Below are 25,550 nucleotides of genomic sequence, written 5' to 3'. Positions count from 1 at the left end.
CATCAGAGCTCTTGGGTGACTAGGTACACTGTCATTCAGCACTAATATTTTGAAAGGAATCTTTCTTTCTGAGCAGTAGGTCTCAACATGGGCTTAAAATATTCACTGAACCCTGCTGTAAACAGAAGTGCTGACATTCACGCTTTGTTGTTCCATTTCTAAAGCACAGGCAGAGTAGACTCAGCATAATTCTTAGCGGCCCTAGGATATTTAGAATGGTAAGTGACCACTGGTTGCAACTCAAAGTCCCCAGCTGTATTAGCCCCTAACCAAAGAGTCAGCCTGTCCTCTGACGTCTTGAGGCCAAAGCACAGACCTCTCCGCAACTATGAAAGTACCAGATGGGATCTTCTTCCAATAACAGACTGTTTCATCTACAATGAAAATGTGTTGTTTAGTGTAGTCAACTTCATCAATAATGTTTGCCATATCTTCTGGATAACTTGCTGCAGCTTCTGTATCAGCACTTGCTGCTTCACCTTACACTTCTTTGTTATATAGAGATGGCTTACTTCCTTAAATCCATGAACCATCCACTGCTACCTTCCAACTTCTATTCTGCAGAATTCTGTTCTCTCTCTGTCTTCATAGAACTGAAGAGAGTTAGGACATTGCTCAGGATCAGGCTTTGGCTTAGCAGAATATTATGGCTGGTTTGATCTGCTTTCCATACCAACCGAGCTTTCCCCATATCAGCAATAAGGTTGCTTTGCTTTCTTATTATTTATGTGTTGACTGAAGTAGGACTCTTAATTTCCCTCAAGAAGTTTTCCTTTACATTCACAACTTAGCTAACTGTTTGGCGTAACAGCCCTAGCTTTTGGCCTGTCTCAGCTTTTGACATGTCTTCCTTACTAAGCTTAATCATGTCTAACTTTTGGTTTAAAATGAGAGATATGCAACTCTTCCTTTCATTTAAACACTCGGAGGTCACTGTAGGGTTATTAATTGGCTTAATTTCAATACTGCAGTGTCTCAGGAAAAAGACAGGCCTGAAGAGAGAGAGAAAGAAATGAGGGACTAACTGGTCAGTGGGGCAGTCAGAACAACAGTTATCAACTTAAGTTTGCCATCTTATATGGGTGTAGTTTGTGGTGCCCAAAACAATTTCAATAGTAACATCAAAGATCACTAGTCCCAGATCACCATAACAGATACAAAAATAATGAAAGTTTGAAATATTGTAAAAATCACCAATATGAAAAAGACACACACTGTTGGACAAATGGTGCCAAAAGACTTATCAACACACAGGTTGCCACAAACCAATTTGTTTATTTTAAAAAATTCTACAAAGCATGATAAAGCAAAGCACAAAACAAGCTATGCCTTGTACCTTACACACACAAATTCAGTCAGAAAAAGCTTGCAAAGTCACTGATGTTTAACCTAAGATCTAAAGGCCAAGTACGAATTAAGTGAGCACAGAACAAAAGTGACCTAGTGAATAAGATGATCATGTTCAAAGAGAAAAATTAGTCTAGAAACTAGAGAAATTTAATAGAACTGCATCGTGCAAAGTAATGTAGGGAAGGGATATATATACCACAGAGGTGCGGAAAAATGTTAGGCTTGCAGGCCATATTAAGTAGTTTTTATAATATTTAAGTGACATGGAGAATCACTGCAAAGTATTTAATAGAGAATAATTATAGTTTATTAAGCTAGAGGATAAAGAGAGAGTTTTCTTCAATAGAACAGAAGATATATGAGTGGCAAGAGATAAGTGGGGACTGAAAACTAACAAAATTTGGTAAGAAATGATGAAGAGAAAAAAACTGCTAGGAATTTTGGCAGTGTTTTTGGTAGCTACTATAAATGGGATTGCCTTCTTGATTTCTTTTTCAGCTAGTTCACTGTTCATGTACCACGATGCTAGTGATTTTTGTATGATGATTTTATATCCTGCAATTTTACTGAATTCATTTACCAGTTCTAAGAGTATTTTTGGTAAAGTCTTCAGGTTTTTCTAAATATAAGATCATGGCATCTGCAAACAAGAACAATTTAACTTTCATTGGGGAAAAGACAGTCTTCAATAATGATGCAGGGAGAACTATATACAGAAGAATAAAACTAGATTCCTACCTCTCACCCCATACAAAATCAACTCAAGACCTAAATGTAAGACCCAAAATTATAAAACTACTAGAAGAAAACATAAAGAAAACACTTCAGGACATTGGTCTGGGAAAAGGCTTTATGAATAAAAGCACTGGCAACAAAAAGATAAATAAAAGAGATTATATCAAACTAAAAAGCTTCTGCACAGTAAAGGAAACCATCAACAGAGTGAAAAGACAATCTAAAGAATGTGAGAAAATATCTGCAAACTACTCATCTGACAGGGGATTAATACTCAGAATATACAAGAAACTTAAACATTTCAAAGAATAAAAACCATCAGATTTTATCATTGGAAATGATCTAAATAGACATTTCTCAAAAGAAGACATAAAAACAGTCAATAAATAAAGTATGCTCAATGTCACTAATCATCAGGAAAATGCTAATTGAAACCACAATGAGGTATCATCTCACTCCAGTTGGGATGGCTATTATAAAAAAGACAAAAAAATAACAAATGTTCCAGACGATGTGGAGAAAGGGCAACTCATACATTGTTGGTGGGAATATAAACTAGTAGAGCCACTATGGAGAACAGTCTAGAGTTCTCAAAAAACTACCAATAGAACTACCATATGATCCCACAATCTCATTACTGGGCATTTATCCAAATAAAAGGAAATGAGTATAATGAAGAGGTATCTGCACCCCCATGTCTAATGCATTCTATTTACAGTACTATTTACAATAGCAAAGATATGTAATCAACCTAAGGGTCCAACAACAGATAAATGGATAAAGAAAATGTGGCATATATGTACACAATAAAATACTATTCAGCCATAAAAGAAAAAAAAAAAAAAATGAAATCCTGTCATTTGTGGCAACATGGATGGAAATGGAGGACACTATGTTAAGTAAAATAAGCCAGAAACTGAAAGTTAAACACTACAAGTTCTCTCTCATATATGGAAGCTAAAAAAAAGTTAAAGCACACAAAATTATGGCTGGATAGAAAAAATAAGTTCGAGTGTTCCATACCACTACAGGATTACAGTTAATGATAAAACACAGTTTCAAACAGCTAGGAGAAGGATACTGACTACTCCCAAAACAAAGAATGATAAACATTTGAGATGATAGCTATGCTAATTACGATAATCTGATCACTATACATTATATGTATCAAAATATCACTATGTACCCCATAAATATGTACAATTATATAGCAATGTAAAAAGTTAAACTAAAAAATTGTAATCAAAGCTATATCTGACATATATTGTCCAGTACATATTATGCACTATTGTAGGCACGAAGAACACAGAGTGACCAAGACAAAGTCTCCACCCTAAGGGAGTTTATATTCTAAGAGTCAACAGTTAAACAGATAAACAGACAATATTCTGATAGTATAAATGCTACTGAGGAAAAATGAGGCAGAATAAGGACATAATATATGTGTGGGAGGTTTTTATCAATAGTATTCAGAGAGGGGTTCTCAAGAAGAAGCAGGTAACTGAAAAAACAAGTCTTGCAAAGATTTGGGAGAGAAAGATTCTAGGCAGAAGGAACAGCTGATACAAAGGTCCCAAGACGGAAGCAAGCATGGAACATCCTACATTGAAGAATAATTTTTTTTTAAATGTTAAAAAACGTTACACTTGCTGTTTTTGTCTGGTTGGTTGGTCAGTTTGAGACAGGGTCTCACTATGTAGGCCGGGGCCTCAAACTCCTGAACTCAAGTGACCCTCCTGGCCCAACCTCTCCAGCAGCTGGGACTACAGGCGTATGCAACCACAACCAGCTTCAGTTTAACTTTTTTTTGTAGGCAATGGCCTATATATATACATATTCTCAACTACAGCATAAGAAATCTGAATTTTATTTCAAATGTGATAGTAAGCCACTGGAAAGTTTACAAGAAGAAGGTGAAATTCTATGATAGTCATTTTCAAAAGACAATTCTGTATTGTTCCAGGTGATACATTCTAGGGCAAAACTTCCCAACTAGTTGTACTACAAACAGGCAGGTTATAAAATAATGACTTACAATCCTTTTCTCTCCTTAATAATCCAGTTGAATCATCCCAGCTAGTTTTTCATTATATCTGCAATCCCTTTATTATCAAGGGAGCTTTTGTTTTGCATGTGCATGTACAAATGTTAAGCTTTTTCCCCCCCAATTTTTGACTTTTTCACTAGCATATGATTATGATCGGTATCGTAACTTGGTAATAGAGGTTCTAAAGAGAAAACAAGTGACTTTTAAAGTTTTTTCTGATAGCTTATTTTATGGATTGCTTGTTTGATATTGCCTGCTGGCATATTGGCTTTTGATGTTAACAACTAATCAAGATTCAATTCTTGATAAAAGTTTAAAATGAATAATTTGTGCCCAGAAAAATAAACTTATTTCTAATTTATTTGCTTATATAAATAAAAGTCTCTTCATCAGACACAAATTATTCATTTTGAATTTAACTAAACTAATTCATTAAAGGAGTTACATGTAATAAAGTTCAAAAAACTTACTTTCAAAGTAGTATTTATATGTGTAAAATAAATTTGTCAATAAAAAATTTTTAAAACTCATGCATTCAATGTAAATCAACATTTTAATCCTTTCCATTCTGCTTAGGTGTTGCTTTTCTAGCTTGTTCAATTATTTGCTAATCATTCTTCAGAATACATATGTTACATTTTTTAAAATGATCAAATTGAAGCCATAATGGCCTACAGTTTTCTTTAATAATTTCAACAGATTTCATCTTCACTTATATTTATTTTTCCACCAGAATAGACAACTTTTAAATTTAAAGCTGGGATACTACAGTTCAAAAAGTATAAGTCACTAATTTTTAAAAACATATAAAGTTTCACTCATAAAGTATTTTATTCATATGAAGCAATGATGCGAAACAAACTTACACCAACATATTACCATAAAAAAATTTTCTTATTCACAAAAAGTATTAAAAGTTTTTAAGCCTCTGGAAGTTAAAAAGAGAAGAAACAGGCCAGGCGCAGTGGCTCACGCCTGTAATCCCAGTACTTTGAGAGGCCAAGGCAGGAGGATCACGAGGTCAGGAGTTTGAGACCAGCCTGACCAACAAGATGAAACCCCATCTCCACTACAAATACAAAAATTAGCCAGGCATGGTGGCGTGCACCTGTAATTCCAGCTATTCAGAAGGCTGAGACAGGAGAATCGCTTGAACCTGGGGGTTGCAGTGAGCCGAGATTGCACCACTGCACTCCAGCCTGGGCAACAGAGCAAGATTGTCTCCAAAAAAAAAGAAGAAGAAGAAGAAATAAAGTTCTTTTGTTAAGAAGCCAGTTTTATGGTGGCACAATGAATTACAACTGCAAAATATTTCACACAACTCAGAATTGCTTGTTTTTGCAAACTTCATGAATGCTGCCAACATTTTTTGGGGAAAGCAGCAAAGCAAGAGATAAAAAAGGTGCCGGCCGGGCGCGGTGGCTCAAGCCTGTAATCCCAGCACTTTGGGAGGCCGAGACGGGCGGATCACGAGGTCAGGAGATCGAGACCATCCTGGCTAACACGGTGAAACCCCGTCTCTACTAAAAAAAAAAAAATACAAAAAACTAGCCAGGCGAGGTGGCGGGCGCCTGTAGTCCCAGCTACTCGGGAGGCTGAGGCGAGAGAATGGCGTAAACCCGGGAGGCGGAGCTTGCAGTGAGCTGAGATCCGGCCACTGCACTCCAGCCTGGGCGACAGAGCGAGACTCCGTCTCAAAAAAAAAAAAAAAAGGTGCCCTTTTAAATAATATTTAGATATACTGATGGCATGACAAATGATAAAGGGATAATACAGAAGATTATTAAATAAAAATATTTTTTCAATAGTAGCTAGTAATAATTTGAAGAAATTTATCATTAAAAATATCTTGAGAGGGGCTTCAAGATAGCTAACTAGAGGCAACTAGCACCTGCCTCCTCCAAAAAGAAGAACCACCTTCTGTAAGTTACGAGGAGGGTAAAAGAAACAAACAAAGAGAACTAAAATGGTGAGTAGATAATCACACTTCAAACAGATGATCTAAGAGAGTGCACTGGAATTCAACAGATAAAGCAACCGGAAACACCAAAGGCAAGGAAGGAGAAGGGAAGCTAGGATGGGCTCACCAGTGAGATAAGGGTGAGAGATCCCTAATGGTCCACATTCCCACCTCAGATTCCTGCAATCCTAGCCGAGGGAGAGCCACACGACCCCTCAAGGCTCCTGACACCAACACAGAAAGCTGCCTAGAGACCACAAGACGCTCCAGATAGGAGGCTCATGCTTAGGCCCTACACATGCCCTAAGCAGCTGCAGAACAGCGCCATTTTGAGGGCTCGGCCCCCACCAGACTGCAACCTACCCTGGGGCCCAGGAGTCCCTACACCCTAAGTTGGGGGTGGGGGAAGCACCTGAAGGCAGTCCCCTACACCCTGCCAACCTGCAGACAATGATGATACCTAACTGCAAGCCACTGGCAGTGACCCACAACCCCAACAGTCATGTATTTAAAAGCACCCTGAGGCAGCACACCAACATGGCACAAGTATACATATGTAACAAACCTGCACGTTATGCACATGTACCCTAGAACTTAAAAGTATAATTAAAAAAAAAAAAAAAAAAAAGCACCCTGAGGACAGATTCCCCCAATCACAGCTACCAACTGGCGGAAGCTCACATGCCCCAGATGCCTGCCTACTGGCCGCTGCCACTGAAAACAATGTTGCCTTCTCCAGCAGCAGGACCCAAGTGCTGGTAGTACCCTGCCAAGGGCCTGAAGAACACCCCACCCTTGTCTGCGACCTGGAGGCCTAAGGACAGGCCAGCTTGGCTGGGCTCTGTCCTCCCCCTCTGCTGCCCTAGCAGTGCCCGAGCACATATTTGGGGTCCTGAGGGTGGCCCTATGACATCCTCCACCACTGGCACCTGAGCACTTTTCCCAGGGGCAGAATACACGCCCACCCAACCTGCCACTACCACCACAACTGCTACCCACCCGCACACACCACCTGTGAGCCTGGGCACTGTCCTATCCAGCCCAACAAAGCCACAGTCGGCAACAGTGTGCATCTCTGGGGAGCCAGAGGGTTGCCCCTTCACTGCTACCGCCATTGCTCACTGCCCAGAAAACTGACCTGCTCACCCTCCAGGCTCACCACTGCCACTGCTGGCAACCAAGATGATATCTGGACTCACTAGCACAGGTGCCAGCATACATGGCCTTGGGACTCAAAGACAAGCAGGCTCAGCCTGCTGCTGCCACCACTGGGGCCCAAGGACTAGCCTGCCTAATGTCACTGATCCCAGCAAAACCTCACCACACCCTCCACTAACAAGCATACCTTAAGCCACTGAGGAAACCACAGATATCATTGACGCTGTTTATAGGTAAGAAATTACACAGCCAGTACCAAGAATCAAAGCCAAAGTGCCCCACCCAATCAAAATCATAGGTACATCTTCGGGAAAAAGTCCTCCCCTAAAAAGGCAAATTCAAAAAACTAGAAGCAGCAATGTTTACACCAGATGTGCAGATATCAACACAGGGCACAAGAAAACAGAAAAAGAAATAAATTATGATACCTCCAAAAAAAAAAACAAAAACAAAAACACCAGAATAATTCTCCAGCTACAGATCCCAATGAAAAATAAACTTAGGAAATATCAGAAAAGAATTCAAAATAATGATATCACAGAAACTGAGTGGGATACAACAGAACACAGAAAAACACTGGAGCACTGCTTCAGGACACTGGTCAAGGCAAGGACTTTATGGCTAAGACCTCAAAAGCACAAGCAACAAAAATAGATGGGATTATATTAAAGTAAAAAGTTTCTGTACAGCAATGGAAACAATAAACAGTGTGAAGAACAACCTGTTGAATGGGAGAAAATATCTGCAAACTACTGATCCAACAAGGGACTAATATGCAAGAAACTCAACAATTTAAAAAAAAATCCCATTAAAAAGTGGGCAAAGGACATGAACAGACATTTCTCGAAAGATAACATACAAATAAATGGCCAACAAATATATGAAAAAATGTTCAACATCACTAACCATCAGGGAAGTGCAGATCAAAACCACAATGAAATATTACCTTACCCCAATTACAAGGGTTATTACTAAAAAGACAAAATAACAGATGCTGGCAAGTATGTAGACAAAAGGGAACTCCTACACTGTTGGTAGAAATATAAGTTAGTAGAGCCACGATGAAAACCAGTATGCAGATTTCTCAAAACTAAAAACAGAACTACTGGATGATCCACCAATCCTACTACTGCGTATTTATCAAAAGGAAAGAAAATCAGTTTATCAAAGGGATACTTACACCCCTTGTTTACTGTAGCACTATTCATAATAGTCAAGATTTGGAATCAACCTAAATCCATCGACAGATGAATAAAGAAAATGTAGTATATATACACATAAAAATACTGTTTGGCCATAAAAAAGAATGAAATCCTGTCATCTGCGGCAAGGCGACATGGATAGAAGGGGAAGGTCATTATATTCAGTGAAAGAAAACAGGCACAGAAAGACAAATTATTCCATGTTCTCACTTATATGTGGAAACTTTAAATGTTGATCTCATGGAGGTAGACAGTAAAATGATAAGATACTAGAGGGCTGGAAGGGTGTGTGTATCTGTGTGGTGGGAGGGAAGTAGAGGGATGAAAAACAGTTGAATAATGTGTACAAACATACCGGCAGAAGAAATAAATTCTTTTTTTAATTTCCAACTTTTAAGTTCAGGGGTACATGTGCAGGATTGTTACATAGTCAAACATATGCCATGGTGAACAGCTGCACAAAGGAATAAATTCTCATGTTCAAAAGCAGAGTAGGAGAATATACTTAACAATAATGTATTATATATTTCTAAACAGCTAGAATAGATGACTTGAAATGTTCCCAAAACACAGAAATAATAAATACTCAAGGTTATACATACCCTAAAAACTGACTTGATCATTACACATTCCATCCATGTAACAAAATATCACATGTACACCATAAATATGTACAAATATTATGCATCAATAAAAATTTTTTAAATGTCAACAAATAAATATAGCCACCTCAAATATAACATATCTAAAATATATCCAGATATCAGCTTAAATTTCTCATTCTAAATTTGTAAAGATTTTATTTTGCAATTTTATGCAAATCAGTATTTGCATAAAATTGTGCAAATGATGTATTCCATGTAATTATGCAACATTAACAAAATATAATACAATTTTCTATCAAGGCCCATAGAAACACTCCCAAATACCCTCAGTTTTTCCCCAGTGCTGTACAGTGTATTCTGATGGAGAAAACGACTGGAAGCCAGAAGAGTGAAAGCAAAAAGACCAACTAAAAGCTAAGAGATAATATACTCACAAGTTTCTGGCTTAGGCAAATTACTGAAAAGGACTAACAGATAATAAGAAATAGTTTGAGGAGTAAGGAAGACAGTAAAACAATCCAATTCCATTTGAAAAAGCTTGAGTTTGACGTACCAATGAGATATCACGGAGAAGTTATCTCATAGTGAATGAGGTATATAGGTCCAGAATATCAAGCTAGAGACAATAATTTTTAGAATAAGGGAATATAAGTGATAATTGAAAGCTATGAGATCTTCTTGAGAGGGTATTTAGAGTCACAGGAGATGAGAAACAGAGACATAACCATATACATTTGATCCTTGAACAACAGAAGTTCCAACTGAGTGGGTCCATTTATACATGGATTTTCTTCTGCCTCTGCCACCTGGGACAGCAAGACTAACCCTTCCTCCTCCTCAACCTACTCAATGTGAAGACAATGAAGATGAAGACCTTCATGGTAACTGACTTCCACTTAATGAACAGTAAATGTATTTTCTCTTTCTTATGATTTTCTTAACATTTTCTTTTTGTCTAGAGCTTACTTTATCTTAATAATGCAGTATACAATGCTAACACGAAAAATATTTGTTAATCGACTGTTTATGTTACCAGTGAAGGTAACCAGTCAACAGTAGTAGGCTCAAGGTATGTTTGGGAGGAGTCAAAAGTTATATCGGAGTTTTCAACTGCATGATGTTGAAGGGTCCACTGCAGTTGATAAACAGAGGAAAAGTAGCAAGGAAATCTGAGACAAAGTATAACAGGTCCTTGGAAAGTAACTTAAAAAGGAGCAGTCAACAGAATCAAATTCTGATAATTTAAAAGTATCCAGTATTTGAGTCACTGGTGACTTCAGTGAAAACAGTTTTAGTACAGAGCAAGAGCCGGACTACAGGGAATTTGAACAGAAAATGAATGCGTAGAGACAATTCTTTCCCAAGTGTAGCTATAAAAGGAAAAAGCAGCAGCTAGGGGAAAGGGTGAGGTCAATGGTAAGGGTTTTGTTTTGTTGTTTAAGATGGAAGGGGAAAGAGTATTCTTAAACGCTGAGAGAAAGGAGTCAGTGTAGAAGGAATAAGTGGAAGAGAAAGAATAGTTTATGAAAGTAAATCACTGATGACTTTTAAAAGAAAATTCTCTATATTCTTATCTAAATTTCAGAAGACTAACAATTTGAACAAAAATAAAAACTTTATATTCCTAATGAATTTCATACATTTATATCTTGAAGACATTCTAATCATTTTTTGTTGAAATATTATTCAACAAGGCAAGCAAGTAGGTAAAAGAGAATTCACATTGACATTTCACTTTCATTAAAATTCCCATTCTCTTTTTATTTAACTTTCTATTTACCAACCCTGTGCATTACTCAAGTTTCAGAAATAACATAAAAATCTATCATAATGTCAGCTGCCAGGCCCAACCTGCAGACCCTGGCCGAACAACAGGAAGAAAAATGTATGCAGACACAGGTTTTTTCCTGGACGTGCGGCTAGGGGACTGGGCCACTCACAGACATCGAGGAGGATACCATAAAGAGTCACAGCGGCCGCAGCCCAGACACACTGGCATTTTTTATTACAGATTTAATGACAAAGGCTTTGAGTCAACACACTCGAGGGTAATTAAGATGGTCGCCACTGCCTTGCCACCCTCCCCCCACCTCCAACCCCTGCCCCATTGCCACTCCCGCGGCTGATTAAAGGCCTAAGTAAACTAACTTATCTAGATGAATTTCTTTATATCCCCAGGTTATCTAACCTTTGCTATTAGGCTCCCGGTAAGAGAATCTGGCTGACTTCAGCCAAATTATCTTTCGAAGCTTTTGCAAAACCTCCCAGCCTTCCAAGAAGGTTTGCATCTTTTTTCTATAATTTCTCCCACCACCCTGACTAATCTCCTACAGTAATATTAGAATTCTTTTTTTTTAATGAATGAAGGTAACAGAAGAACAGATGACTAAAACTTTCAAGCTTGGGTACTTTCTAAGGAAAAATGACAGTACCACTAACAAAAACTGGGGCTGCTAAAAACATAAGGCATTTCAGAATAGTACAATCAACATTCATAATAAAGTTGTCATTTCTAATAAACATACTTGTTTCATGACAATGACTTTTTAAAAGTAATTTTACTTACATTACTAATTTAACGGAATACGCCAATTAATTAATTGTTGGAATATCCCCTTCCAGGAAATAAACAGGTGAAATTAATCTTTTGTTATATCAATCTATGCTAATATGTTTAATAAATATTAAATATGCATGAAATAATTCATTCAGTAGATATTTATTGAAAGCCTCTCTATGCCAGGCACTCTTCTGTGCTGAGGACTTGAAGGTAAATAAGGCAGAGAAGGACTCCCCATCAAAATTTGCATTCTGGCTAGGGAACACTTAGAATAAAGGTATAACAATTAGAAAATGTCTAGGAATGGTAAGTGCTATCAAGAAAATAAAAAAGCTTAAGGAGCAACTGGGAAGTGGTAATGACTATTTGAAACAGGAAAGTCAGAGACAGATTCTCTAAAGAGAGAACACTTGAGCTGAGATCTGAATGAAGAGAAAAAATCAATCATCTTACCATCATTACAGATGAAAAGAAGAGCTGGTAAATGTCATTATGGCACTTTAGTCATGGCTACATATTTCTGTCCATCAAAAGCCAACCCATTTAAAACTGGCATCAATTTTAATCAAAATGTATGGACATGCAATAGTACTGATTTTTTTTTTTTTTTTTTTTTTTTTTTTTGAGACGGAGTTTTGCTCTTGTTGCCCAGGCTGAAGTGCAGTGGTGTGATCATAGCTCACTGCAACCTCTGCCTCCTGGGTTCAAGTGGTTCTCCTGCCTCAAGCCTCCTGAGTAGCTGGGATTACAGGTGTACACCACCACGCACAGCTAATTTTGTATTTTTAGTAGTGACACAGTTTTGCCATGTTGGTTAGGCTGATCTCGACCTCCCGACCTAAGGTGATCCACCTGCCTCAGCCTCCCAAAGTGCTGGGATTACAGGCGTGAGCCACGGTGCCTGGCCAATGATTTTTAAGTGATCTAAAAATAATTAGTGATGTTGTGGGATAGGCAATATTCACTTTCAGATACACCCACACAGAAAGTATTAATGTACAAAACTTTTAAAAATATGTCACAGATGCTTAAACATTAACATATGTTTCTTAACAGCAATCTTTTGATATACACATCATGTGTGCAGAACTATATGACTCTTTCTCTTAAAGTGAGAACATTTCTATACTGGATAAGCAGTAAATATAAAGAGAATCTTACTTTTAGCAAATATATCAACTGGTGATCCATCGGGCAAAAGCCATGGCCAACCTTTGAACTGCCATGCAGGACCCTGAACAAAAACGGCTACAACGCGGTCCCTACAAGTAGAAAAGTGGGTGGGGGGAGGTAGGGGACAGACGGAGATTAATTCAAACTTGAGCTTTAGCTACTAATAAATCCCTTAGGCAACAGACCCATAAACATTTATGTGGTAGAGTCTTATCAATCCTTCTATGAATGTAAGTACTTACCACCTTTTCAATATCATGATTGTTATACTTCCCATATATCTGGTTTTTACACCTAAGTCTTTTAAACATAATTAAATGGACAATACTTGTATGTAATTTTATTTTCATTTTCTGTTCCCTGCAATAGGGAATAGTGGTTGATAACTAGTAATCAAAAAAGTTGCTTAAAACATCATTTAAAATTCAAACACATCTTAAATATTTTACTTTAACTAAAAACATTACATTATAGGAATTCATCAACCATTTTACAAGGTCCCAGGGCCTTATCTGAGTTCTTGTGATTACTTGGGAAGTAATCTGAGTATAGAAACCATTTAGACTTTTATAATTTCTGCAATTGTTTTACAACTGTTTCATTCACCCTAAATGTGTAAGTATTTTTTAAAGCATTTTTTTCCCAACCAATCAACCTAGTTTTCCTAGAAAGAACAAACTTCTTTGTAGACCCTCAAATTTCATTATTTTACAAAATATTTAATTGAATTGAGAAATTATAAGAAGTACTGCCATAAACAGTTAAAGCCAATAACTAAAGAGGTGGGAACGAAACAACATCATCAACAATAACGGTTAAAACTAGTAATATTTACTGAGCATTTACTATGTGTCAAGTGCCATTTGAAGGACTTGATGCATTACTTATGATGTTAACAAAGTTAATCTTCAAAACAATCCAATGATCTCCCTGTACACTATTAGAAACTTCAGTGTATAAATGAAGAAACAAGTACATGGGCATATTGGAGAACAGAAAGGAAGGTAGAAGTACAGAGAAAAGGAAGAAGGGAAGGAGGAGAATAAATTACTATGCTGGGGCACTGGGTATGCTACTGCTCCTATTTAAGGGCAGACAATCATGAGAACAGCCATCTCAGTATTATTACAAAAACAGTTTTGATCTTGCAACTCTGTGAAAGGGTCTTAGGAATGACCTGAGGTCTGCAAACCACACTTTGATAACCACCGCAATTAATGAAGACTGCAGACATACAAAAAAACATTACACCAGAGTTACCTTCTATTCAAGCAGAAGACCTACAGCAACTATTAAAAACTGCAAGCTTAAAATTCTTAAGCTGCTCAAAATGTCTGAGGCTAAAATTAAGTCTTAAGTTAAAAAATTTTCCCTTTCATGGGACACATGCCTCAAACTGTCAAAATCATCTTTGGCAATGCAGTATACTATTAAATAATCCTTCAATTTCATGATATAACTTATAACAGTTGAAAGCCCAAGATGCCTGCCAAAGCAAAGGGAATTTGCTGGGCAGAGATCACTTATATTCTACTGGGTCTTATAGGATCAGCAGAGAAGCAGGGTAACAAAAATGTTACTCCCCCTCAATTCTTGGAAGAATAATTAAAGGAAAAGGAAAATAAGGAAGTAAGGAAAATGCTGGAGACTTCAATGGTTGGAGACCCTAACTAATACACACAAGCAGTATTTTACAGCATAGTGATGACATTTGTATACATTGTATTATTTCTGCAAATACATTGCAAACATAAAATACAAGTGGTATAACTTTCCTATTTGGTTTTAAGCTTGATATCTGAAATTCTAATCTTACTTTCTTTTTTTTTTTTTTTGAGACGGAGTCTCGCTCTGTCGCCCGGGCTGGAGTGCAGTGGCCGGATCTCAGCTCACTGCAAGCTCCGCCTCCCGGGTTTACCGCCATTCTCCTGCCTCAGCCTCCGAGTCGCTGGGACTACAGGCGCCCGCCACCTCGCCCGGCTAGTTTTTTCTACTTTTTAGTAGAGACGGGGTTTCACAGTGTCAGCCAGGATGGTCTCGATCTCCTGACCTCGTGATCCGCCCGTCTCGGCCTCCCAAAGTGCTGGGATTACAGGCTTGAGCCACCGCGCCCGGCCTCTTATCTTACTTTCTACATTACTCAAAGTATCTATCAGGTACCAGAGAAGAATTATAATTTAAAAATTATATATATATTATTTATATATATAATTCTCTCTCTATATATTACATATATTATATATAAATATGTATTTTATATATACATGGCGAGAGAGAGAGAGAGAATTATCCTACCAGTCTTGAGGCATAAGTTTAACGGGCTGGTCTACTAATCTATAAGATACTGTGACACCAATTAATTGTAGTGCTCCCTGGTTGCAATTTTCTTAAGAAATTTTTTTTTTTTTTTTTTTTTTTTTGAGACGGAGTCTCGCTCTGTCACCCGGGCTGGAGTGCAGTGGCCGGATCTCAGCTCACTGCAAGCTCCACCTCCCGGGTTTACGCCATTCTCCTGCCTCAGCCTCCCGAGTAGCTGCGACTACAGACGCCCGCCACCTCGCCCGGCTAGTTTTTTGTACTTTTTAGTAGAGACGGGGTTTCACCGTGTTAGCCAGGATGGTCTCGATCTCCTGACCTCGTGATCCGCCCGTCTTGGCCTCCCAAAGTGCTGGGATTACAGGCTTGAGCCACCGCGCCCGGCCAAGAAAATTTTTAATATTAATTTTCGCAATGCCTTGACTTCTTAATGCCCAAAAACTAACAAGTACTTCAAAAGCAAATTTATCTAATGTGCCATGTGTTGCATTCTCTGTATCACAGATATATACTCAACTTTTACTTCAGATTAAAGAAATAAGGTAATCTGTGTGTCTAAATTTATAGGCACTTTATATTATAAACAGCTTAATATTTTGTTAAAGAACATTTTAATGCAACAAAAGGGTTAAACCATGATAAAAGAGCTGTTCCTATCATTTTTATTACATTATTCCCTTACAATAAAAGTATGCCTTCACTTTTTTCTTACCAGATAATTGAAATTCTCCAAACCAAAAATCTGAACATAGAATACCTTACAACATTAGTCTAATTTGCTGGGTTCTACAAGCTCATCCAGAACAAATGAACAAGTGGAAAGAATTTTTTACACTGGGTTTTCCAGAAGTTGGAATGTTTCTTCTTATAAGTAAAATCAAGTTTACCTATCCAAAATATAAAGTTATTGAGGAATTATTAGAATGTTAACATTATTGATGACCAAACTAAATATACATTAACATACTTTTCAAAGACAGTTCCTATTTAGAACTCATGATAAAATTTGATAGTTGCTCATACAAGAAAAAACCAACAATACACAGAAAACAAACGAATATTTAAAAAACATAGGCTGCCAGGTGCAGTGGCATATGCCTGTAGTCCTAGCTACTTGGGAGCCTGAGGCAGGAGGACTGATAGAGTCCAGGAGTTCAAGTTCTGCCTGGGCAACATAGTGAGACCCCATCTCTTAAAAAGCAACATCATCAACGGCAATAATAACACTCATTCTCTTGGATTCAACACCTGTGAAAAGAAATATATATTTATATATATATATATATAGACTATCTTACCAGTCTTGAGGCATAAGTTTAAGGGGCTGGTCTACTACTCTATAAGGTACTGTGACACTAATTGCAGTGCCCCCTGGTTGCATCTGGTCTTTTCTTCTTTGTATTAGAGTTTCATTTTCTCGTTGACAACCTTGTTTCTTCTTTTCATCTGATGGGACAAATCTTTGAAAAAACAGAGATGAGAAAAAGCCAAATGTATTCCATGTGATGAAAATGGGAAAATAAACTATAATTTGAAATAATTTTTTAAACATTAATTCATTTTAAACTAAAGATGCTTGTTTTTAAATAAACCTGCTCTGCAAGTACAGATCATGGAGAGTATAGGTCTTTCCTCTGTACACCAAACAGAACTTAAGCTCACTCAGACCCTAAGTTGGGGGCTGTGTGCGTGTAACAACACACAATTTATATTCATTCAACTAGCACATTCTCCACACTAATCCTTAATTCCTCAAATTCTATTAGAGGGAAACTTCATGATAAAGAGGAATTTTATTAGAAATCAAAAAGTCATTTGAAACGAAAAAGTTGTTGTGGCTAGCAGGCTTCTTTACTCTGTGACTTAGCCTATCCAGAAGCTTAACAAAACACTTTTTTTTTTTTTTTTAATTTTATGCTTCAGCAAAATTACAAAAATACCATCAAACTTCAGAGTAGCCTTGAAAATTTTAAAGTATGAAAATTAGGCTGGGCGAGGTAGCGGGCGCCTGTAGTCCCAGCTACTTGGGAGGCTGAGGCAGGAGAATGGCGTAAACCTGGGAGGCGGAGCCTGCAGTGAGCTGAGATCCGGCCACTGCACTCCAGCCTGGGAGACAGAGTGAGACTCCGTCTCAAAAACAAAAAAAAAAAGAAAATTAAATCAGTGTATGCTGATAATCTGCTATTATTATCAACTAGTGGCATTTATCAACTTATTTATGTGGATCCATTCTCAAGACAGATATTCTTTTTTAAAAATAACTTAGCAATCTGGATAGCTATTACCACCTATAAAATTGGCTAGTGTTCACAAAGTATTTTAGAAGTCTTATTTTCTAAATATATACATAATCCTAACAGTCCAATAACATATTTTATTAGCTATGATCTAGTCTCTCCAATAAAATGGAGAGAATACAATCAATACATTGAAAGTATCATTCTGCTTCTAAAGTTTAAGAGATGAAGGGGTGAAAGGACCAAAAAACACAGGAGAACTTGTGCTAATTAGAGTTCTCTGAAAAACTTCAATTCCACCTACTGGATTCATCAGAAGGTAATATTAATTTTATTGTCTAGAAAGTTTTTAGTTCATGGTGATAATGATGATACTTAACTTTGTTTCTGAGATGATTGTTCTCACATCCATTTTACATTTGGTTAAAAAGTTAAGATTTCTGTATCATTTAAAAATTTCCCCCAGATAATCATTTGCTTCCTGTGGCATTTAGTTTATTTATTAATCAAGCTCACTTAGAAAATGCCAGGCAGTACTAATACTTTGAATAATGAAACACATTATTTAGAAAACTTAATATGTGTGCATTGTTTGAAATTGTGTTCTAATAAAAAGCCACAACAAAAATGTTTTAAGTTAATAGTATGTGCAACATATTGTGCTGTAAGTTTTATAATATACATAGTAGTACAAAACATAGTCCCTGCCCTCTTGAACTTATGTTCCACAAACACAGAACAAAGGGATTCTACTGCCAAGAGAAATGCTGTATCTCAATCTGTACCTACATGGGATTCGAAATGTTTAAGTTGTTAAATATAAGACTGCATCTTTCTCTTTTCTGGCTTCTGAAATTTTAACATGGTGTTAAAGTTTAAATTTACTTGTAAAAAATTCCTTATAAACTTTAATCATATGACTAGAATACAAAATACATACAAATGGGTGATCTATTACAATACCAAACTAATAAAAATCTATTATACACCTATTTCAACTTCTGAAGCCTAAGAAATAAGAGTTATACAGCATCTACATATCTACACATTGGTTGATATGTTTTATAAAAGTTCAAAAACATTAACATGCTTTGTACAATTAACCACCGTCCTAGAATTTTTAGATGCTGCAGCATGTTAACTTCTGATTATATCTACCTATTTTCTTAGAATTGCAGTCATCTCTATAAGCAATTTAAAAAAGCTTTATTTCAAAACGCTTTTCAGCAAGGATCTCATTTGATAACATAAAGATAGATCTTATGACCTCTTCCCTAAAGTTAAGTCTACAAAAAAGAATAGTATTCCACAGAGCCAATATAATTTTACCTGTTCACCCTACCGCAGTTCATCAAATCTAAGACACCAACAATTGTGAGCTACACCATTATATTGTACCACTATGAAAGGAAAAAAATACTGCCAATTAAACTATGATATTCTACATAAATCACAGTCATCCCTCCAGAAAACTGGTTAGTTCTTCTGGCTTGGGCTGCACTGCTGGATGTGTGTAATAGGCAATTGCTTCACATGTATCTCAGGCAAAATAGGTTCATCTATTATTGCTATCTTCCATTTTTAGGTTCCATAAATAAAGCACTTGGTTATTGCTTTGCAAAAAAAAAAATATGGGATTAGGGCCAGGTGCAGTGGCTCACGCCTGTAATCCCAACACTATGGGGGGCCAAGGTGGGTGGATCATTTGAGGTCAGGGGTTCGAGACCAGTCTGGCCAACATGGTGAAGCCCCGTCTCTACTAAATATACAAAATTTGGCTAGGTGCGGTGGCATGCGCCTGTAATCCCAGATACTCTGGAGGCCAAGGCAGGAGAATCTTGACCCCAGGAGGTGGAGGCTGTAGCAAGCCGAGATCACACCACTGCCCTCTAGCCTGGGTGATAGAGTGAGACTGCCTCCGGAGAAAAAAAAAAAAGAAAGAATGGGAATGTCATTCCTCTAATGTGGAAGAATTCAAGTATCAAATCTGCATTCCACTGCTTCATTTCAGTGTATTTTTTAATATATAACATTTTTATTGACATAAAATTTACATACAGTGAAATGCGCAAATAGATGAGTTTTGATAAACGTATACTAAGTATAAGCACTATTTCAATCAAGATAAAGAACATCTGCATCAACCAGAAAGTTTCCTTATATACCTTTCAGTCAAACGCCATTCCCCTTCCCAACAGGCAACCACTCTTCTGTTTTCCATTCGTTTTTTCTGTTTTGGGAATTTATATACACACACTCATATACCAGATGTATTATTTTGTACCTGGTTTCTTTCATTCAAGAAAGATGTGGGATGTATCAGTAGTTCATTCTTTTTTATTGCTAAGTAGAATTCTATTGTAAGAAAATACCATTCTCCTGCTAGTGGATATTTGGGTGTGCCTTAGTACACTCAGGATACAATAATAGAAATAGCATAGACTGGGGTGGCTTGTAAACAACAGGAATTCATCACTGTTCTGGAGGCTAGGAAGTCAAGATAAAGATATTGGCAAGTCTAGTGTCTAGTGAGGTCCCACTTCCTGGTTTGCAAACTGTGTTACTGCTGTGTTCTCATATCACAGAAGGAGCAAGGAAGCTCTCTGGGACCACTTTCACGAGGGTGCTTATCCTATTTGTGAGGACAGAGCCCTCATGAACTAATTACTTCCCAAATACCCTGGCATTAGTGACTAAGTTTCAACATATAAATTTTGTGGGACACAAATGCTCAGTATATAGCAGGGTAGTTTCAAGGTCTGGGTTATTACAAGTAAAGCTAACATAAATATTCCTGTATAAGTGTTTTTGTGAACACGTGCTTTCATTTCTCTTATGTAAATACGTTTGAGTGGGAATCATGGGGTTATGTGCAACTTTATAAGAAACTGCCAAGAAGTTTTCCAAAGCAGTTGAACCATTTTATACTTCCACTAAAAATGTATGAGACTTCTAGTCTTTTGAATTTTAGTCTTTCTAATGGGTATGTGAAATAGTATCTCAACATCATTTTAATTTTTACTTCCTCAACAACTGATGATACTGAGCATTTTTTTCATGTGCTGATTGATCATTTGTATACCTTCTTTTGTGGAATATCATTATCTCTTGCTTATTTTTAATTGGATTTTTAAAAATACTGACACACAGGATTCTAGATAAAAAACTTTTGTTAGAAATGTGCAATGAAAAGATTTTCTCCCAGCATGTGGCTGGCCTTTTTCTTTTCTTTTTTTTTTTTTTTTTGAGACGGAGTCTCGCTCTCACCCGGGCTGGAGTGCAGTGGCCGGATCTCAGCTCACTGGCTCACTGCAAGCTCTGCCTCGCGGGTTTACGCCATTCTCCTACCTCAGCCTCCAGAGTAGCTGGGAATACAGGCGCCCGCCACCTCGCCCGGCTAGTTTTTTGTATTTTTCAGTAGAGATGGGGTTTCACCGTGTTAGCCAGGATGGTCTCGATCTCCTGACCTCATGATCCGCCTGTCTCGGCCTCCCAAAGTGCTGGGATTACAGGCTTGAGCCACCACACCCGGCCTGGCCTTTTTATTTTCTTAATGGTGTCTTTTGATAAACAGAAGTTTAAATTTTTTTTTTTTTATGGTTCACTCTTTAAAAAACAAACAAAACAAAAAACACTATTTCAAAGTCACAAAAACATTCTATTATGCTTTATTCTAGAAGCCTTACAGTTTTAGCTTTTAAGTTTGTGTGTATAATCTACCTTAAAAAATGTTTGTGTATGGCGTTAGGTAATGGCTGAGAATCATTCCTCTCCACCCATGTATTTATCCAATTGTTCCATTACCATTTATTGCTAAGGCATTTCTCAATTGAATTGCATTGACGTTTTTGTCGAAAATAGTATAGGCCCATTTATGCAATCTCCATTATTTTCATTCATCTAACTATCTTTACATCATCAGTACTATGTGTGGATTACTGCAGCTTGATATTAAGTCTTGAAATCAGATAGTGTGAGTCCTCTCTCTTCGTTCCTCCATAATAACTGTTTCAATGATAAATTACACCATATCTTTTTTGAAGATATTTTGCACCACATTTAAATTCAACATATATAGTACCATCTATGCACATACCTCACAGATCTGATGAAACTATGAATTGCCATCACCATTTTGTGCATGTGCCAGTAATAAAAACTATGTCAGGACTGCCACCTAGCCACAGCAACTCTAAGATACCATCATTCATATGACATATTACAATTTCAGAGATATGAAATCATGAAAAATAACTGCGTATATTGAAATTAATAAAGTATATAATACTCTAGAACTAATTAAACTTAACAAAGAATGTGACCAAAGTGCTATATATTACAGCACTATCAATTCAGCTACCCTAGGTCAACTGTCAATGTATCCTGTTCCATTACAACTCCACTCTCAGCTTAGAAGCTTCAGCTAATTGCAGCAATGACCAGATGGAATACAACTTAGGATGTTAAAGAGGGCAAAATTTAAGTCTATCAAGTACTACCCAGACTTAAGCCTTAAATAACAAACAACAGTACTTTATTTCTATGCCTCCTCTTGAACAAGAAATTTGAACAAATCACTTCTGGCCTATCAATATATAATAATACAGCTGTCTATAAGGTAACATCCAAAAGGTAAAAATGCATCCGAAATTCAAATATGACGAATGTTACACTTTTTGCTTCCTAGCCTACAGAACTTTAAATATATCTCTATAGATATATTTAGGCATTTATTTAATTCTAGAGCCATATGTATTTCACTATGAATTTACCTTCTTTATTCAAAGTAGAATTCAATTTTTTACAATTTTACAGTGGGCTGTTTAAATTATTACTATGACAATCTATAAAGCCCTGTTATCTTCCTACCAGACTTCAGGTTTCTATTCTTGCAACTTTCTTTTTTTTTTTTTTGAAACGAGGTCTTGCTGCGGGGTGCCTAGGCTGGTTTCAAACTTCAAACTCCTGGGCTCAAGCAATCTTCCCACCTCAGCCTCCCAAAGTGCTGAGACTACAAGCATGAGGCACCACGCCAGACCTGGACAACAGTTTTCTTGGAGGCAAAGCCAATCACTCAGATATATGGCACATCAACTAGTGTGCTGCTTTACATGTGGCATCCTCATCAGAGCACAACTAAATGAAATTGAAACAAAAATTTAAAAAAAAAAGACAAATGAAACAAAAAAAGCTGGTTCTTTGAAAAGATAAACAAAATGGGAGCTATTACACCTGATACCACTGAAATACAAAATATCATTCAAGGCTACTATGAACACCTTTACAAGCATAAACTAGAAAACCTGGAAGATATGGATAAATTCCTGGAAAGATTCAAACCTCCTAGCTTAAATCAGGAAGAATTAGATACTCTAAACAGACCAACAACAAGCAGCAAGATTGAAATGGTAATTTAAAAATTACCAACCAAAAAAAAAATCCAGAACCAGAAGGATTCACAGCTGAATTGTATCAGATATTCAAAGTAGAATTGGTACCAATCCTTTTGACACTATTCCACAAGATAGAGAAAGAGAATCTTCCCTAAATCATTCTATGAAGCCTGTAATACCCTAAAACTAAAACCAGGAAAGGATATAACCAAGAAAGAAAACTACAGACCAATATCCCTGATGAATATAAATGCAAAGATCCTTAACAAAGGACATCCAACCCAATCCAACAACGTATCAAAAAGATAAACCACCATGATCGAGTGGGTTTCATACCAGGGATGCAGGGATGGTTTAACATACACAAGTCAATAAATGTGATACATTACATAAACAGAATTAAAAACAAAAATCACATGATCATCTCAATAGATGTAGAACAAGCATCTGACAACATCCAGCATCCCTTTATGATTCAAACTCTCAGCAAAATTGGCAGACAACGGACATACCTCAATGCAATAAAAGCCATCTATGACAAACCCACAGCTAACATAGTTCTGAATGGGGAAAAGTTTAAAGCATTCTGTTTGAGAACTGGAACAAGACAAAAATGTCCACTCTCTTCATTTTTTTCAACATAGTAATGGAAGTCGTAACCAGAGCAATCAGACAAGAGAGAAATAAAGGGCATCCATCGGTAAAGAAAAAGTCAAACTGTCACCGTTTGCTGAGGATATGATGGTATACCTAGAAAACCCTAAAGATTTCTCCAAAAGCTTGTAGAACTGATAAAAGAATTCTACAAACTTTCCAGATATAAAATTAATGCCCACAAATCAGTAGCTCTCCTATACACCAATAGTGACCAAGCAGAGAATCAAATCAAGAACTCAACTCCTTTTAGAATAGCTGCAAAACACACACACACACACACACACACACACAAAATGCTTAGGAATATATCTAAACAAGAAAGTGAAAGATCGCTACAAGGAAAACTACGAAACACTGTTGAAAGAAATCATAGATGACACAAACAAATGGAAACACATCCCATGCTCATGGATGGGTAGAATCAATATTGTGAAAATGACCATAACTGCCAAAAGCAATCTACAATTTCAATGCAATTCCCACCAAAATACTAACATCATTCTTCACAGGACTAAAAAAAAAATCCTAAAATTCATATGCAACCAAAAAAGAGTCCACATAGCCAAAGCAAGACTAAGCAAACAGAACAAATCTGGAGGCATCACATTACCTGATTTCAAACACTACATTACAAGGACATAGTCACCAAAACAGTATGGTACTGGTATACAATAGGCACACAGACCAATGGAACAGAACAGAGAATCCAGAAATAAACCCAAATACTTAGAGCCAACAGATCTTTGACAAAGCAAACAAAAACATCAAGTGGGTAAAGGACACCCTATTCAACATACAGTGCTGGGATAATTGGCAAGTCACACGTAGGAGAATTAAACTGGATCATCTCTCACCTTATACAAAAATCAACTCAAGATAGGTCAAGGACTTAAGTCCTGAAATACTTCAAGGACTAAGACCTGAAACTATTAAAATTCTAGAAGATAATACAGGAAAAACCCTTCTAGACACTGGCTTAGGCAAGGATTTCATGACCAAGAACCCAAAAGCAAACGCAATAAAAACAAAGATAAATGGCCAAGACTTAATTAAACTAAAAAGCTTTTGCAAGGCAAAAGGAATAGTCAGCAGAGTAAACAGTCAACCCACAGAGTGGGAGAAAAATCTTCATAATTTATACCTCTGACAAAGGACTAATATTCAGAATCTACATCAAACTCAAATTAGCAAGACAAAAACAAACAATCCCATGAAAAAGTGGGCTACGGACAAGAATAGACAATTCTCAAAAGAAGATAAACAAATGGCCAAGAAACATGAAAAAAATGTTCAACATCACTAATGATCAGGGAAATGTAAATCAAAACCAGAATGAAATATCACCTTACTTCTGCAAGAATGGCCATAGTCAAAAAATCAAAAAATAATAGACGTTGGCATTTGATGAGGTGAAAAAGGAACACTTCCACATTGCTAGTGGGAATGTAAACTAGTACAACCACTAAGGAAAACAGTGTGGAGATTCCTTAAAAAACTAAAAGTAGAACTGCCATTTGATTCAGCAATCCCACTAGTGGGTATCTACACAGAAGAAAAGAAGTCATTATACAAAAAAGATACTTGCACACACGTTTACAGCAGCACAATTCACAATTGCAAAAATGTGGAACCAACCTAAATGACCATTAATCAGTGAGTGGATAAAGAAACCAGTGTATATATATACCGTGGGATACTACTCAACCATAAAAGGGAAGGAATTAATGGCATTTACAGCAACCTGGAAGGAATTGGGGATTATTATCCTAAGAGAAGTAACTCAGGAATGGAAAACTAAACATTGAATGATCTCGTTCGTAAGTGGGAGCTAAGTTACGAGGATGCAAAGGCATAAAAATGACAAAATTGACTTTGGGGATACAGGGAGAAAGTGTCGGAAGGGGATGAGGGATAAAAGATTACAAATCAGGTTCAACATACACTGTTCGGGTAACGGGCACACCAAAATCTCACAAATTACTTAGTCATGTAACCAAATAACACCTGTTTCCCAAAAACTTGTGGAAATAAATTTTTTTTAAGACAAAAGTTAAAAAGATAAATTTAGGCAACATAATAAATCTTTAAATCAATAGAAAAAAACATTCAGCATTCTCAAAACATTGGTTGAACTAAAAAATTGGTCTGAAATAACTG

At 36.9% G+C, this 25,550-nt stretch overlaps 1 protein-coding gene across 2 annotated transcripts in view; it reads right to left on the bottom strand.

The window, feature by feature from the left end:
• CDC73 (cell division cycle 73) overlaps positions 1 to 25,550 on the bottom strand; it is a 143,482-nt gene that overhangs the window by 6,360 nt on the left and 111,572 nt on the right. For both annotated transcript variants that reach the window (XM_033200509.1, XM_033200510.1), the window contains 2 exons: positions 16,405 to 16,566; positions 12,779 to 12,879 (listed from right to left, as the gene is read on the bottom strand). In XM_033200509.1, coding sequence (XP_033056400.1) covers positions 12,779 to 12,879; positions 16,405 to 16,566 — 263 coding nt within the window. The remainder of the gene's footprint in view (positions 1 to 12,778; positions 12,880 to 16,404; positions 16,567 to 25,550) is intronic.

The sequence above is a fragment of the Trachypithecus francoisi genome, unplaced genomic scaffold (genome assembly GCF_009764315.1).
Source record: "Trachypithecus francoisi isolate TF-2019V2 unplaced genomic scaffold, Tfra_2.0 Lachesis_group5, whole genome shotgun sequence".
NCBI lineage: Eukaryota > Metazoa > Chordata > Mammalia > Primates > Cercopithecidae > Trachypithecus > Trachypithecus francoisi.
Note: the sequence above shows the minus strand (reverse complement) of the source record. Positions and strands in the feature narration are given on the sequence as shown.